Source organism: Rhinolophus sinicus, linkage group LG01 (assembly GCF_036562045.2).
Source record: "Rhinolophus sinicus isolate RSC01 linkage group LG01, ASM3656204v1, whole genome shotgun sequence".
NCBI classification, from domain to species: Eukaryota; Metazoa; Chordata; class Mammalia; order Chiroptera; family Rhinolophidae; genus Rhinolophus; species Rhinolophus sinicus.
The window spans coordinates 149,042,101-149,060,562 of NC_133751.1; the positions used below are offsets into that span (position 1 = coordinate 149,042,101).

Below are 18,462 nucleotides of genomic sequence, written 5' to 3' on the forward strand. Positions count from 1 at the left end.
TTGGCTAGTCCCACTTTGATCTTTGGCCTCCGTTTCATCAACACAAGAGCATAAAACCAATTACTAGGGCAGATAAATCTTATTGTTTCTACAAACAGATTTCCATAAAAAGCAACTCAAATGAATTAGAAACAAGAAGTAGGCCTTGTAAAATTTACTTTAAAGTCACTGCTTGGTTTTCACTGAGACCCTGTGCTTAAATATTGATATTTACCCTGAACAGTTTATACTCATTTTTTTCAAACTTCACCCTTAACTCTAAGCATTTCTTCTTGTTAACGATCATTTTATTTCGTGTGCATTCATTTCAATCACAGACATCTCATATCAGAAAGTTACTATGGCTCTTCAGCCACCCCAAATGTTAATACTTTTATTTTTGTTTTCTTTACTCTGCCATATCTAAATTCTCTGATGAGAAATTAAAATTGAAGAATGATCAGGCCAAGTATAGATTGTGAAGGATATAGAACAACTAGAATAAAGATGAGGACTAAGGTCATAATTCATATTGTAAGGAGAAACATGATTATATGTATTTTTGAAATAGGCGTATTTTGAGTATTAATTAATTGAAATATAGTGTGCACGAAATTAAGATAATGTAGCGTAAAATATTGAAATCTATTGGCAAATGCCAATTAAATTATGATTGAAGTATATTTAATTGAGCATATGCTTTTTTCTCTCCGAAAATTTTGATATTGCTGATACTGAAGAAGCTTCTTTAAATATATTGAATAGAGAAACTAGAGTATTCAGCTTTTTGATGACAAATTAAAAAAAATACACAAGAAGAAAAGTTATTTCTAAAGGGCAAATGACACGTTTAACTATTTTTAAAGCTTATTTAAACTATATTTGTTGAATTACCATATGTGAAGCACTGTCCTAGGATATGATTTAGCAAATTTTTCCAATTTTGATTTATCTTATTTTACTTGTGTGATGCTCGCAGGTTGATCTGCATTTTATGAAAAAGATTCCTCCAGGTGCTGAAGCTTCAAATATCTTAGTTGGGGAATTGGAGTTCTTGGATCGAACTGTAGTTGCATTTGTCAGGTTGTCTCCAGCTGTATTGCTGCAAGGACTGGCTGAAGTCCCAATCCCAACCAGGTAAAAAGCCTAAGTGCATCTTTTGTGTTTTTCCTAAACCATATTTTTGTGTGTGTGTGTGTGGAAAAAAACACAAGGAGCCGATATAATTTACTCTGAGAGAGTTTTTTCTAGAAACTAATGTTTAATCCACAACACTGTTGTTTCTTCTTGTTTGTGGAGGAGGGGAAACAGTGCTTTAAAAATTATTCTTTCCTTCTTCCGCTCAAACTTTTATGTTTTCTTTCAGGCATGCTCCTCATCTCTGAATACTCCAGTTTATATCACCATATAAATTCTTTCTTATAATTTTGGTAAGAAGTGATGAAGTGCTAGGCTTTCCTCAAGATTGTATTAGACTGTGGGCTAAAGAGAGGATTCTGTATATGAGTGTGGTCAAACCCAGATTGATCAGGTTCCAAGGCTTGGCTTATGATTGAATGAGTCGGCCTTCAAAGTATGTGTAAGTGCTGTCATGAGGATAGTCCAGCCCACATTTATTGCACTGCTTGTTTTAATCCGAGGCACAGTCTAGCTCCCCTACATAGAGTCTGAAGAATCGTTAGTAGTAGCATCATGGTACTGTGGCTGAATCCAAATCAAAAGTACAAATTTAGTTTGATTACATGAACTTCATTTTTATTTCACTATGTGTAAAAACGAACAACTTAGGGATAATACAAACTGAATTATGTTGTTTGTAATTTATCTCTATTTTATAGATATAAGACTGTCCATGTAAGAAATGTGAAGAAGACAAAGGACTTCAGTACATTAGGTTCCTAACAATTCATCCAGGGAACCTTGTTTTCTTCCTGTCTCCCTCCATCCAATGTGGTTCTTATGTAAAGATAGCCTTTCACTCTGATCCTATTTCTATAGCAAAACATATCTCTCTGGGGCTCCATCTTCCACATGACTGGTACCCTTTGTATGATGCTCTAACTGTTTCAGATGCTGTTAGTATGATGCCTCTTCCAAACATGGAATGCCTGAGCCAAGTTAAAATGATGTAAAGTTCAAGCGTTATGGCATCTGTATTTGTAGAATATGTTTTCTCTGTGAACCTTTGTCCTTAACTCAAAACATAGCAGATTACATCACTCTGTGCTTTAATTATGGTAAGATATCTCCCAAATATGGAATAGTTTAGTCAGGAGAGGCCTCATTTTGTAAGAGCTTAGCTAACTGGAATGGGATTCAGTGTTTGAGTACCTATGCCTGGATCTATGGTTTGAGTCAGGAACTCTGTTATCATTCAGCTTACAGAAAAGAAGTTCATCCTTTTGGAAAGCTAATGAGGCTTCTGATACATACCAACTTTTATTTAAAAAGGGGAATGATGAACTGAGCTCATTAAAGTGGCATCTGACTGTATTTGATTAAAGCTGTGTTTTTCCATACACAATCTGTAACCTATTCAGAGTTTCTGGGAATTTGGGATTCAGATTTAAGATGTCAAGCTTACTCATTGTAGAGGTATTATTTTAGTAGTTTAAAATTCCTTTTCAGTTTTCTAAGCAGTATATTGTTATTCCACCATTTAAGAAGGTGTCTGATGAACTCTTGAGTAAATGATGGCTATTTGTGCCCATGATAGTTCCTGTATTTCAAAGGAAAGAAAAGAAAAATTCCCAGGAGTGGAGAAAAGCTGTAATGGGGTAATACACCCTCACTTTGAAAACTGTCAAGGTTTAGGTGACCTCGATTCATACTGACAGCAAAATATGTGTAGAGAACAATGGAGGAAAAATTAGGGGCACAGTAGAGCCAAGGAGAGATGAAAAAGACTGGACTAGTTAAGAAAGGTGAAAAATAGAAGAAGATTAGTTAGATAAATAGAATACAGAAAGCCATTCAAGGTTCCTAATTATTCTTTCTTGGAGGACAAAACGGCACACCATGAATATAACAGCACAACATAGTAAAAATGTCAGAAAATAATCTTTCAGGACTTTATAAATAGCCCATGCAATAGAAACCTGAAAAATAGCAAGATGTACATAGGTCAAGAAATTTCTTAAAAGTATTATAGGTGATAAAGTATCCGCTACGACATGAAATTGTTCCTGTTTTAAATGTATAGTGGACATTTCTGTATAGTAAAAATTGACTAGGATTTAGTTACAACTGACGCAAAAAATTAATATGAGACCCTAGAAGACTGTGTAATATATGCTTCATGTAAAAACACGTACATTCTCTAAAGCTTATAACTAAATGAAGGGTAGAATTATAGTACCCATTTTAGTATATCTTACAAGGCCATTAGTCTTCATGCCTAAGAGCAGAAACCATTTAACAAATTAATACCACTGAATTATATTATAGGATATGAGCCGTTTTTAAATTTTCACAATTTCCCTGCAACACTGACATTTTCAGAGACAGGACAATTACCAGTCCAGTAAAGTTAGAACACGTATTGATTTCTTCAAAAACTCCAGTTGTGATGATGAGTTTGCTGGACTTTCAACCTAATTTAGATGGAGTATCACAATGCAGCTGGTACTTTTATTCCTCTAGCATTGGAATTAATAGATCATTAACTCCTTTATTTATTTATTTATTTATTTATTTTTGTGCCTAACTGGTCTTTGATTCCTGAGAATCTTTTTTCTAGTAAATGTAAAATTTACATACACCTTAGATTTTTTTGACCATGTGTTCTTTCTTTGTTTATACAACTGTATTATCTTTTCCGCTTTCGACCTAGTTCTACAATTTGCATGTTAATGAATTCTCTTTCTTACAATTTAGAATGGTTTAATCCGGTTTTAATTTTCTCACCTTATTCCACTAAGAATTATAGAATCCTTAAAATTCTCAGTAACAACTGTGTAGGCTCTACAGGTAACAAAATGGGGGAAACACTGAGATAAAAAATAACCACAGATTCCCAGTGCTTAAAAACCTTAAGCATAAGAGTCAATCATTATAAAATGTTTCAAAATAATAATAAACTGAAAAAAGGATTTTGCATCAAAATCCCCATTTGAGTAATTCCTTTGAGATGAGTGATTCTGTACTACTAAAACTATTTTTATATTCTACCATGAAACATTCGTGTTTTATTTTCTTCTTAATTACAGATTTTTGTTCATTCTTCTGGGACCCCTGGGAAAGGGTCAACAGTACCATGAGATTGGCAGATCAATTGCAACCCTAATGACAGATGAGGTATTTATTCAAGTTCATTGGGAACATTTTCCCTACTAAGTACATGTAACTTTTGGCGTTCCTGTATTCATGACAATTTACTGTGAATCCGTTTTCTCCGTATTGAATCCCCTTTCTATGTTTCCAGTAGAAAACTTCCTTGCAAAAATTTGTTCAAAAGGGATAATAAATTGACACATATGAATATGTTTTAAAACCTCATATTCTAAAAAAATTCATTATTTAGTGACAGTCAGAATATATTTATTAATATTATTCTTTTATGTGCTGCCAAAGTGAGCACCATTATTAATATTATTACAAATCTCATTTGAGCAAAATAACTTTTTGGAAACATTTTTAACAACTTTATTTAGATATAAGTCATATGTCACATAATTTACCCACTTGAAGAGTACAGTATGTTCAGAGTTGCATGCAATCATGGAGAGTTGGGCAAAATAATTTTAAGGTGTCAAGAAAAAACAATGGCAGTTTATCTGAATAGTATACATGAGACTAAAATCCATGCAACATCTATCAACTCTCGTTACAATGGCCTGTAAGTAGTTCTTAATCTGGTGGTCTTTGAACCATTAGAAAAGCTGTAGATGGATTTCAAGGGGCCTGTGATCTCCCTGATACAGCACCAATTTTTTAATCTAAAAAATTTGTATGTAGATTTTTTTTGAGCTGAAAAAAGCTCTCATCAGCTTCTCAATGAGGTGTATATCTCAAAAATGTAAGGTCATAAAAATAAGAATGTAAAAAATAGTATTATTTAACTGGTTTTTGTATTCTCCAATACCTTATGTTATTGTTGTTTTTATTGTTTTATTGTTATTATTTGTTTTTATTGTTTTATTATTATTATTAAAGAAGAGCAGATGCAAAGATCACAGAAGGAACATAAATTCAAAATTCAGTAGTAAATAAAAAATGAGATTATACATTTTTAGAATCTCATCTAAATAATTTAATGATGTATTTACTGAAATACATGGCTTTAGGTACTTTAAAATCTGTAAAAAAGAGTGAATTAATATTACATATAACTTTTACTAGGATTATGAAATCTGAAAATTTGAACTTGTGTTTGGGGTTTGATAGAAATTATTTTATTATATGTATTATAATTAATTATGTTTTATAGTTTTATATCAATTAGTTATTGATCTTTATACATAGGAAACCAAAAGCTAGAGAAAAACATTTTTTTTCATCAGTTTCAGAAAGAACTAACTTAATGAGTGTATTAGCTTCCTACAACTGCCATAAAAAAATTACACAAACTAGGTGATTAAAACAAGAGCAATGTATTTTCTCCTATTTTGGGCAGCCAGAAGTCTAAAGTAAAGGTGTCAGCAGGGCCGCCTTTCTCTGAAGGCTCTAGGGGAGAGCCTCTCCTTGTCTCTCTAACTTCGGGTGGCTCATGGTGTTTCTTGGCTCATGGCAGCAAAATTCTAATCTCTGCCTCCATCTTCACATGGCCTTCTCCCTTGTGTCTCTGTGTGCCATCTATGTTTCTGTCTCATACAGACATCCATCATTGCATTTAGAGCCCTCCCTAATCCAGGATGACCTTATGTTGATTGCATCTGCAAAGATCTTTATTTCAAGTAAAGTCACGTTCTGAGGTTCAGATGGATGTATGTTTTGAGAGGACACTATTCCATCCACTGCAATGACTAACACTTCATTGATGGAATCTGGGAGAAGACAGGAGGGTGATAAAAAGGGCTTCATGAGGCCCCAAAACTTGCTTTAGTAGAACTCTTTTTGAGATAATACTCATAGTATCTTTGTTTATAGTGGTTCCACAGTATGGCAAAAAAAAATAAATAAATAAAAAAGACACTGATTTCTATTCTACAGTTTAAATACTGTCACTTTCATGTGCACATATGTTTCATGTTATGTTTCCACATCTAACATCAGAACACTACATTAAGATATCTCTATGGCATGGGACATGTTATATGGTGAGAGGAGCATATTGTATCATGGGAAGTGCATACACACTCAAGGTACCTTTCTTCCAAAACCTCTCCTTCTCCTATTAGGAGTCAAGATTTTCTCACAGAAAGATGTCAATTCCAAAGGCTTTTTATTTATTTATTTTTTTAAACTAATCAAGTGGACATAGAACAGCAGAGAAACATTTGTATTTTAAAATTTTTAAATTTAGAATCAGAGTAGAGAAGCGATGTCCATCTTTTTCCTTGATTAATGAGCCATCTAATGAAGGCTCAAACATGAATTGTTTAGACCTGAAATTTTAGAGCTTAGCTTTAGGGCAATTTGTAACTCTCTGAGAACAGAGGGATAGAGAAGCAGAAACTCAGAAAGTTACCCAAAAGATGAGTGCTGTAAATTATAATAAGATATTCTAATTATAATAGCATATTCATTGATTATCAAAAAATGTTTAAATACTTTTAAAAGAAAATCATTTTTTATTTTCAAAGCAGAAGTGGAAAAATTGTTTTTTCTTATCTAATTGCTTTGAGTGCTATTGGGTAATTGTACTGATTAAGAACAAAATGTAATACGTTGGTTCATAAAATTTAATTTAATTAAGAAAATGATGAATTAGATTACCAAATTTTAAATTACATGAGAGCGGTCACCACTTCATTTTAGTGCCCTGATTTTGTCAGGTGCTCAAATAAATATTTGTTGACTGAGCTCTATTTGTGCTTCCTCCCTGAATTGGGAACTCCTGTCTTTTTCTTTTGTATCTTCAGAATTAGAATAGTGTCTGGCCCTCAGTCAGGGTTTAATAAGTTTTTTTTTTTTAAAATGAATGAATGACTGAATGTGTGCTTCATTTTAGCAATACCTTATCTTGAATCAATCCAATCATTATTTTATTTTCTGTTGAACACTACTAGAGATAAATCATATGGCTTTTGCTTATTAGCTCTACTAGCAATGTATTAATCTCCTCACATTCTTGAAAATTATTAAACACTCCAAACAGCTTTCATTTATGTTGATAGTATGCCACTATTTATCATTAATAGAACTTAAAACTGAGAATTTAAAAAAATATGTATTTACGAATTCTTTTAAATATAACAATAATAAAACCAATAACTTAGTTTTATGACAACAAAGGAAAAAACAAAGAAAATGACTAAGAAGAGTGGTTTTTATTTTTGGTTCTGGATTTTTGAGCCAACTATTTTCTGTCTCTGTCACCGAGATCTTAAGTCAACAGTGACTCTTTCTGTTCAGTCAGCAACCATGCCCTATATTTGGTAGCTACTTAAGAAATACATATAAAATTAATGTTCAGGTTTTTCACATTCATAAAATAAAATCTCTTACTGCTTAACATAGCATCTACCACTGAAGAAGAATTGATTGAATCTGAATCTCAAGAGCTTTGAAGGAGTAGTTTCTAGTTGGCCCTGAATATCTTAGCTTCATTCATCTCGTAGCATTACAATCTGATTTTTGTCACTACCACTCTACTGAAACTGCTTTCAGTGAGGTCACCATTTACAAATGGTGTATCCTGTGTTCAGTAAGGTCACACTTACAAATGGTCTCAGGTGCTCTCTCATTGGCATTTGACATTATTGAACCCTCTTCCTTCTTTTTTTTCCCATGAAGAACAGTTCAAAGTAGTTGTGTGCTTTATTTTGACACCAAACCTTTGAGATTTGTAGTACTGCTTACACTGAAGCCATAAATATATCTTTCTGTATTATGTTCAATGAGATTTATACTTTATCTCTCATATTTAAAATTTTAATATACCCAGAACTGCATTTTGTGTAGGAGATGGGTAGACATCCAATTTCAGTTCTACATAAACAATCACTTGACTTAGTACCATTTATTGATTTGTCGATTATTCATTCGATGGTTAGCAATGCCTGCATTTAAAAACAATTATCCATCTGTGCCATCTCTATCCTAATTATAGTCGCTTTACTATAATGAGTCTTGGTCTCTAGTAGGACAGATCCCTCCCTCATTGTGTTCTTCATTAATTGATTCAATAAGTATTTATTGAATGTGAACTATTTATCAGGCACTCTTGCAGTTGCTGAGGGTATATCAGTGAACAATATGGACAAAGGCCTTTTTTTTCTTTATTGAGCTAATACTCTAGTGGAAAGACAGACTAACATATAAATAAGTAAAATATATGATATATGGTAATAAGTGCTATAGAGGAAACCTCAAAATCAGAGAAGGGAGAGAGGATGGGATGGAGAGAGTTGCAAGTAAAAATAAGGTGGTCAGGGAAGGCCTTACTGAGTAGATGTTTCATCAAAGAACCTAAAGGAGGAGAGGGAACAGGCTATTTAGATATCTGAGGGAAGAGCTTTCCAAGCAGGAAGATAAACAAAGGCAAATACTTTGAGACTGGAGTGTGCCAGGAATATCTGTGGCACAGTAAGGAGGGCAACATGGCTGGGCAGGAGGGAGCAGGGGAAAGAGCAGTAGGCAATGAGGTCAGGGAGGTGAGCCGCCGGTCTGTGTAGGGTATGTAAGGACTTTGGGTTGGAATGTAAATAGAAGGTTTTGAGTAGAGAAATGAAATGATTTATCCTACATTTTAAAAGAACTGCTGGGCTTGGCCCTTTTACAGGAGTAAGAGCAAAAGCAGAGAGACCATTTAAGTTGCCATTGCAACAATCTAATCAAGCAATGATGGTGAGAGAAATCAATGCAATTCCTGTGAAAATCCCACCAGGATTTATCAAGAAGCTTGATAAGCTTATCCTAAGAAGTATATAGAACAAAGGTCTAAAAGTAGTAAAAGCAGGCTTGAAGTAAAAAAGTAAACACATTTGCTGCCCTTCCCCTCCCGCCCCCCCCCCTCCCCCCACGAATTCACTGATGCTTTTCCTCAGACTTCTTTTCTGGATCCTTCCTTCTTCCCATTCACTGCATTGATGAGAACTTTGCTACTTAATTATCCACTCTGGCTCCTGCATTATCAGTTTCTCCTTCCCTAGTATATAATTTCTGTCATCTTACAAAGATGATCTAAATTTCCTATCTTTTCAAAAGGAGAAAGAAAGGAAAGGAGGAAGAGAGAAGGGAGGGAAGGAAGGAAGGAAGGAAGGAAGGAAGGAAGGAAGGAAGGAAGGAAAGGAAGGAGAGAAAGGCTCTTTCTAGTTACGTGATCTCAGACAAGTTCACCTCAACTCTCTCTGCCTCAGTTTCCTCATTTTCAAACTGGAAATGATATTAATACTATGTATTTCATGATGTTATTGTAATAAATATACATATATTCATTGTCTACTATATACTGACGATAAGGTGGTTGAAATTAAAGACATGTCACTGGCTTCATGGGAAAGCACTGAATTTATCCTTGACTATTTCTTTCACACCCAAATCCAATCTGTCAGTAAATCTTCCTTTGATAATATTTCCAGAATCCTACTACTTCTCACTTTCTGAACTGTTATCACCTGGCTTTCACACATCACCTGGTCCATCCCACCATTATTACCCTATCATTGTAATAGACTCTCGCTTGTTCTCTCTGCCTTTGCACCATTCATCCTGTTCTCCACATTACAGCTACAGCAATCACTCTTTTGCTCCAGACACTCTAATGGCTTTCCATCTCATTCAGCGTAAACATCCAAGTTCTTATGATAGTGTACAAAGTCTTACAAGATGTCCTTCTGCCTCTTCTACCTTACCTCTCAGACCTCATCTCCTGTTCCTCCCCCTCTAGCTCTCTGCTCCCTAAGGAGCTGGCCTCCTTGCTACTTCTCAGATATGACAGGCATTCTCTCACCTGAGAATCTTTGCACCGACTCTTCCCTCTTCCTGGAAAGCTCTTGCTTCTGATAGCTGCATAGCTGTATCTTTAACTCCTTCGGGTTTTTGCTGAAATGTCTACTCATTGAGGGCTTCCTTAATTACCCTGTTTAAAATTGCAGCACCCCAGTTTTACTCTGATTCCTCCTTCCTGCTTTATTTTCCCCCATACATTTTCCACCACCCAACAAAATATTTGTTTATATTGTTTATTTTCCATCTCTTCCCTCCCACTAAAATGAAGGTCTGTGAGGGAATGGATTTTTGTTGGTCTTGTTCAGTGCTCTATCCCTAGTACACAAATAGCTTAATAAATATTTATCAAATGAAAGTTCAGAACTCATGTTTTAGCAGGAAAAAGGCAATACATAACTAATTATATAATTAATAATTGTAACAAATAATTATAATTACAGTGAAAGCTATAAAAAAAGGACTAGGTGTTAGGGGTGTATTAACAAGATGTCTAATCTTATTTGAGAGAGGGTCAGGGAAACCTCTAGAAGTTAGGTGTATATTGAAATCAGAATGTTAAGTTTAGCTAAACAAAGAGAAGGGGAAAAGGCAATTTAAAGAATTAAGTTATTGGGGAAATTGGTGATAGGAAATCAATAGTAAATAAAATTTTTATTTTAAAATCAAACAAAGCTCCTATATCTTTGAGGAGCTTTAAAATAATGGGGAATCAGCTATTTTGGACGAATTTAGACATTCATTTATCTAAAGCAGGCATAGGATCATTTGATCTCTTGAAGCGATTTTTTAAATGAAATAAGATCAAATCAAGAAAGATTTCAAGAGTTGCTATTGTCAGGGAATAAGTTAATTCTAAACTCTCATTGGAATTAAGAATATTTGTAATTTTTAAATGTTCAGATAAGGTCTCATGGCCAAGTAAAGATCTCTAGAACGCAGTGGTTTATGGCAAAGAAATCTGTGCTGTGCTTGCAATATTTAAAAGTTCTCTTTGTCAAACTACAACTAAACCATTAAAATATGTCTTTGATGTATTCATATTATCCTAAGTAAAGACTGTATATCATCCCAATGATTTTTTAATGAAATATTCTTAGTTGGAAGGTAAAGAAAAAAACCTTTGAAAACAATAATTATCACTTCATCAGCAGTTTAGATTGAGTATCAAACCAGAAACTGAAACAAATGGTCTAAAAATAAAATAGAATATTTGAAAACACAATTTTCCTATAAATTTTGGTGTATTTGGTTACTGTAATATAGATTAGCGTAAAGAATAATACAGTAATCCCAAATGTCAAATATTTATCTGTTCCATTTCATACTATGCGAAATACAAATAAAAAAGAATTATTTATATTATATTTAGTGTAAATTAATTTTTCCCATTCATTTTTATTTTTACTTTGTTCACTTATTGTATTGCATATACCATTCCTCTGTAAATTAGGAGAGATTAGGTTTGCTGCAGGAATAACCAAATAAAATCTCATTGGGTTAAAACAACAAAGATTTATTTCTATCATGATGTGTGTCCGTTATATGCTGGAAGAGAGGCCTTGATAATTACAGTCTCTCAAGTGCCCTGGCCCATAGAAGCTCTTCTCCATCTGTGTTTTCTCCGTCACAGGCAGACAGAAAGCTATGTGATAAGTCGCACAGAAGTGCCCATAACTTCCATTTGAAAGTGACATGTATATGCCCGTCCAAAGTCCACATGTCCTATGCTTTGAAAGGCTGAAACTCAAAACATCAGATTTTGGAGTGAGGAAAAGTTTATTGATCAAGAAAGAAGCCTTCAACCCAGAAGATGAGAGATCTAATCCATTTTAAGAAAGGACAGAGTTCAGTCTTCTTTTCTGTCAAGGGAAGGGAAAACGGGAGGGGCTGTTTTTGTAATGATTAACATGGGAACAAGGCAGGCTTGATGAATGAGATGGAGTCAGAGAGACCGATCATTTCACTCTGTTACTAATACCGTGTTCCCCCCAAAATAAGACTGGGTCTTATATTAAATTTTGCTCCAAAAGCCACATTAGGGCTTATTTTTAGGGGGCATCTTATTTTTTCATGTACAGCAATCCACATTTATTCAAACACAGTCATGTCATCTTCTGGAACATCGTCATAACGTACTAAATGCGTCCGTCTGGCTGATGATCTTAACTGGGGCTTGTTTTCGGGGAAACACGGTAGAACACAACTAACCCCAATATCAAGGAAGGCAAGAAACGCAATCTTAGCATGTGTCGAGAAGAAGACCTGTGGTGGTGTCCATCAATAGCTTAAAAAACTACCACAGGGTGTGTGTGTGTGTGTGTGTGTGTGTGTGTGTGTGTGTGTGTGTAGTTTGAATGGAAATATGCTTTCTATACTGTATAGATATGATATATATCCAGAAAATACTAATTTATAACATTATTATTTAAAAATTGAAACAAAAATAACCTTTTAAATTAGTTTATGTATGCCAGGGTACAAATATTGCTAAAATTTCTAATTTACTCTATAAATTTTTTTCTCTATTTTTAAGCAAGGGCTTCTTTCAGAAAATTTGATTCATCTGCACATAAATAACCTTTGCCAAGCTTGAACCGTTAATTCTAGTTTAATGAGATTCCTTTCATCCTCCTTTCCCTTTTCCTTACTCTTACCTCCAGAAATTTCAACATTCATTTCAGTATTCTAAGCAAAAAATATATCTGTGTGCATTCATAAAATAAACTCAATGATATTTTACATTAAAAATGTCTTTAGAGTTGCCTGTTTCTTCAAATTATTATTAACACATGTGAGATAAGTAGAAAATGAAAACACTGAACACATTAAGTATTTATAATTATTTTTTAAATCTATACTTGGTATTTCTTTTCCTTCCATAGGTATTTCATGATGTTGCGTACAAAGCTAAAGATCGTAATGACTTGGTATCAGGAATTGATGAATTTCTGGATCAGGTTACTGTTCTCCCTCCTGGAGAATGGGATCCAAGCATTAGAATAGAGCCTCCAAAAAATGTTCCTTCCCAGGTATGTATATTTGAAAATACTGTTATAATTCCATCATTTTGTTGTCTTTTAAATACATGTACTAAAATAGTATAACCCATCAAAAAGATTCAAATGATTTGAATTATAACCTAGTGATATTGTGATTTATAATAAGAAACATATATTTGGTCTTTGTCCTGTTTTTGGCACACAGCTCCTAAAACCTTTGGAATTTCCAGTAATTTCCAGAAATTCCAGAGCAACAAAGGTGTCTTTTGTTATGTTAATGAGGCAGCTTTTGGAACTCACCTAAGGATGTGATGCCAACCATGTGATTAGAGGGTTGGAACTTCCAGTCCCACTCTCCCACCTCCAGGGAGAGCAGAGGGACTGGAGATTGAGTTCAATCACCAATGGCCAATGGTTTAATCAATCATGCCTATGTAATGAAGCATCCATGAAAACCCAAAAATACAGGGTTCTGAGAGTTTCCAGGTTGGTGAGCACAAGAGATTTGGGAGAGCCATGCATCCGGAGAGGACAGGGATGCTCCTTGCCCTTTCCCCATACCTTGCCCTATACATCTCTTCCATCTGGCTGTTCCTGAGTTACATCCTTTTATAATTAACCAGTGATCCAGTAAGTAAACTCTGAGTTCTATAAACCGCTCTAACAAATTAGCTGAAACTCAAAGATGGCATCTTGGATAGCTCTGATTCCCAAGTCAGTCAGAAGTTCAAATGACAACCCGAGCTTGCAACTGGCCTCTGAGTGGGGGTGGGGTGGGGGAGAGGCAGTCTTGCAGGACTGAGCCCTCAACCAGTGGCATCTGATGCTCTCTCCAGGTAGATAGTGTCAGAATTGAGTTGAATTGTAGGACACCCAACTGGTATCTGGAACATTGCCTATTGGTTAGAATGTCACATAGATGAGGGCGAACAGGATCAAATAAATGGTGATGGAAGGAGAACTGACTCTGTGTGGTAAATACACAATGTGATATATAGATGATGTATTACAGAACTGTACACCTGAAATCTATGTAACTTTGCTAACCATTATCACCCCAATAAATTTTAATTAAAAAAAAAAGAATCAAGACACCCAGGTTCTGCTATTAATATTACTGATTTGTATGCCCTTAAACAGATGCCCTAACCCCTCTGTACTGATATTCAAATCAGCTTGCCCAATAGAACTATCTTCAGTAATAGAAGTGTCCAATCTATGCTGTCTAATGGGCCAAGCCACTATTGAGCTCTAGAATGTGCCTACTGCAACTGTGGAACTGACTATTCAATTTTAATTAACTTAAATTTAAATAGCTGCATGTAGTTAGTGCCTATCATATTAGAAAGCGTGGTTTTATATAATGAGTTTGAATTAGAGATATGCTCTATGCTTCTTTATATTTTAACGTGTGTCATAATTGAATAACAGATACGATGAAACTATTTTTCTTTTATTAAATGGACCATAATCAACTCAAATATACTAAGCATTCTGACTTCAGACATACTAATTCAAATAACACTTTCTACCATGAGATCATTTCCATGGTCTTTATTCTTTCGAAATGAGTAAATAACAGAATTTTAAATATTTTTTTCTCTCATTTAAGTGAAGAATAACCAGTCACCTCAACTGATAACCCTGAATATACCATTAGAACTTTGTCGCAGTCATTATAATCACTCCCTTGAATATACCTTGAACTTTACTTTTCAATTATGCCATTTACTTGCTTGTCAAAACCACAGCCGTATGTGAATTCAACTCTGTAGTCTGTACCTGCATTGACATAGCTGACTGTGGCTGAAGGAAAACATATAATTGCACTGATCTCACACAATTCTTGACCATGTATCTCAAGTGGGCCCTCAAGGTTGCAAGTTCATCATACTACCTCAGTCCATTTACTCCCTCTAGATGCCATTTCACTGTTTTCTCTCCTCAAACTTTCAGTAATCCTTTCTGGTCTTCACTGTCAGATGTTGACTTGCTTTCTACTTTCCTGAGAAATATGAAATGATCAGGAGAACTTCCACAGACTCTCCCCGCCACACCTATCCACCAGCCTGCATCTATCGCCACATATTCTGCCTTCCCATATAGTAGTATTGATGAAGTAGCCAAAGTCGGCCTTTACCTGGATACTAGATCCCATCTCCACACCTACTCCAAGACATTACTACCAATTCTCTTCTTTTTCCTTATATCATCAATTCTTTTGTTCTGTATTATATCATTTTTATCAGCATACAACATGGTTAATTTGCAAATCTTAAGAAAAAAACGAACTCTCAATACCGCTACCACTGCCAGCTACTCAACCATTTCTTTTTTCCCTCTGCAACCAAATGCCACAGAAGAGTTCTCTGTACTATCTGCCTCCAATTCCTTTCCTCTAATTCTCTCTTAAACCTGCTCCAATAAATATTTTGCCTCCATCACTTCACGAAAATTGCTTACGTGAAAGTTACCAAAGATCTCTACAATGCTAAAACTGCATGGTAAAGTCTCAGTCTGCATTTATTTGGCTACCAATCAGCAGCATTTGAGAGTTGATAACGCCCTTTTCTTTGTTTGGCTCCAAAACACCACTCTTAGCTTTCCTGGTACCTCCCTGGCCACTCCTTCCTAATCTCCTTTTCTAGTTCTTCACCTTCTCTCTTATTTCTTTATGTTGAAGCGATGCAAGACCTAGTACTCTGCTGATTTCTCTCCTCTATCTATACTCATTCTCTTGGTAATACTTTCAATCTTATAGCTTTAAATCCTCTCCCAAATTGATTTTTCACCTTGAACTTGAGAGTTATTTTTTTTCAAATGCCTATCTAGTGTCTCCACTTGGATTCTTATAGATACCTAAAACTTAGCATGTCCAAAGTTTAACTGAATTGTAGATTATTTCATTTCTGTACCTGTACACCTCTTTACATTTGTATTAGCCAAGGCAATATAATGCTTCCTGAAGTATGTACAAAACTGATCTTTTCTCAAATTCTGTTCCATCTGACCCTTCTCATCTTGGTAGGTGCTAACTGTACCTATACTTACAGTTGAGCAAGCCAAAAACATGTCTTCTTTTCTCTTCTACCTAACTTCCATTCAGCTAGGAAATACTCTTGGTGTTGCCTTCAATGTTTATCTAGAATTATACCATTTATTGCCATTGCTACTGCCACCACTCTTTCAGTTTACCGTCATCTTTCTCCTGGATTACTGAAATAGCCTCCTAACTGGTCTCCTTCTTCTACACTTGGCCCCCAGAATCTGTTCTCAACACAGCAGCCAGAGTGATTCCAACTTAAATCATGCTACTTTCCTTAACACTCTGCACAAGTTCCTCATTTCACTGAGAATAAAAGCCAAATACTTACTGTGGTCTATTAAACCTACACAGTGGCCTCCCTATACCTCTCAGAGGTCATCTCCCACCAGTGTCTTCCTTGCTCGCTCCACTCCAACCATGTTGGTCACCTTACTCCTGCTCTTTAAATCCTGCAGCACCTCTCTTGCCTTCAGACGGTCCCGCTGGCTGTTCTTTCGGCCTGGATATTCCCCAGTTATCCTCATGGCTAATTCCCTTGACTCCCTCAATTTTTCTCAAATCACACTTTCTCACTGAGCCTGCCCAATCACTCTACTTATAATTGCCACACCCTCCCCCCCAACCACCCACCCCACACTTCAACCCCTCTTTACTCTGCTCTAAATTTAAAATTTTCCATCACTTTTAATCTTTCTAACACATTATAGAATTAATTTACTCATTTGTTTATTGCTTGTCTTACCCATTAGAATGTAAGTCCAGCAGACCTGATTGGTTAACTGATGTATAGTGGTGAGGCCTAATATATGACACAAATTAACTCTCAGTAAGTATTTGTTGATTGAATTAATGAATTACATAATTTAAGTAGTCAAATATCTACTCACCAATTGATTTGTTTTAAGATATCAAAATATGTGTGTTTCTGAACAAAAAATATTTTTTATATATTTTTCTCAGTATATTCATCAGTACTATTCATACACACTACTCTTTCAAACACCTTTTTTCCTTACTGTAAGTTGAAGGAACACTCCTTGAGGAAACAGATCCTTTATAATGGCTAATATCTTTCATGCATTTATCTTTTGCCTTTTCAGTGCCTAGACTTTTCCATTGTAAAACAATGAGTTAACCTATCCAGTAAGGGATAATTTCCCAGAAGACCAAATAATATCACTTGCTTTCTGAGACTTGTGGAAGCTAAGAAATGTTTCCCTAGGCGATTATAGGGTAGTGAGGGTATTGAGGGCCATTCTTAAAGCCCTTTACTAATGTATGCTAATTATTTGCCTGTAAAAGCAGTGCCTTTATTACTTGAAACACATCCTTCTTCTTTTTTTCTCTTTATAATCTTTTAACTTCTATTCATTGTATCTATTTATATGCCTGGGAAATTGTAAAATATATTAAGCAATGAACTTTCCTATATTTTGTGCATTTCAAAACCTAGTTTTTCTCATGTTTTAAACCTGTACTATTTTGTCTAAATGTCCCATCGTACATGAGATCATTTGATAATTTGCTTTTATTCTTCAGGTTTACATGTTTACACTATTTTGGAATGGCACTCAAGTAAAATTTTTAATTGTACCATTTTGAAAAGTTTTTATTATTCTTTTAAGCAATTTTGAACACCTTACTGTGCTTTAAGATCACCAATAGGTAGTGTTTTTTTGATTTTTAAAAATCTCTGTCACTGAAAAAAGTGGGCAGAATAGACCTATGGGAAAACAATACTTAAATAAACCTCAGTTAATTTGTCAGTGGCTCAATTAAAAGCTTCCTTTTGCAATGGTCTTTTGAATCTCTATGAGTCAGAAAGAACCATGTTATAAATCAGCCCTTGGGTACGAAGATATGAACCAGAATCAAAGAGGAAAACACACCTAAAAATTAGTTAATGATAATAGTTAATGTTTATTGAACAGTTGAACTATGCCAGGCATATAACAACACCACTGTAACTAATACCCCCTCACCCTAACCTACCCCACCCCCAGTCTCTCTGTCCCCTTCTCTTATTTCATTTTTCTTCATAGCTCTATCTCTACCTGACATCATAGGTTAATTGTTTGTCTCCACTGATAGAATGCTTTTTCTTGTTCACTTTTGCATCTCTAGCATCCATAACAATAAATGACACACACTAGGCACTCAGTAAATATTAGTTGAAAAAATGAAGAATAAATGTCCATCACCTTGTTTAATTCTTTCAGCCACACTGATAGCTGTGAAGCTTTGGAGGCTAGGTAACTTTCTAGAGGTCAGGCAGCAAAGGAGTACCAGAGCCTGGGTTCTTAGCCACTCAACATATTGCCTCAAAGGAAACATTTTGCTTTTGTTATTTACAACTAGCCCTGGAAATTGAAAACAAAAAACAAA

The 18,462-nt window shown here is 35.0% G+C and overlaps 1 protein-coding gene across 16 annotated transcripts in view; it reads left to right on the forward strand.

Moving 5' to 3' along the window:
- SLC4A10 (solute carrier family 4 member 10) overlaps window positions 1–18,462 on the forward strand; it is a 255,985-nt gene that overhangs the window by 165,159 nt on the left and 72,364 nt on the right. For all 16 annotated transcript variants that reach the window (XM_074337110.1, XM_074337115.1, XM_074337114.1 and 13 more), the window contains 3 exons: window positions 959–1,116; window positions 4,188–4,275; window positions 12,915–13,061. In XM_074337110.1, the coding sequence (XP_074193211.1) occupies window positions 959–1,116; window positions 4,188–4,275; window positions 12,915–13,061 (393 nt within the window). The remainder of the gene's footprint in view (window positions 1–958; window positions 1,117–4,187; window positions 4,276–12,914; window positions 13,062–18,462) is intronic.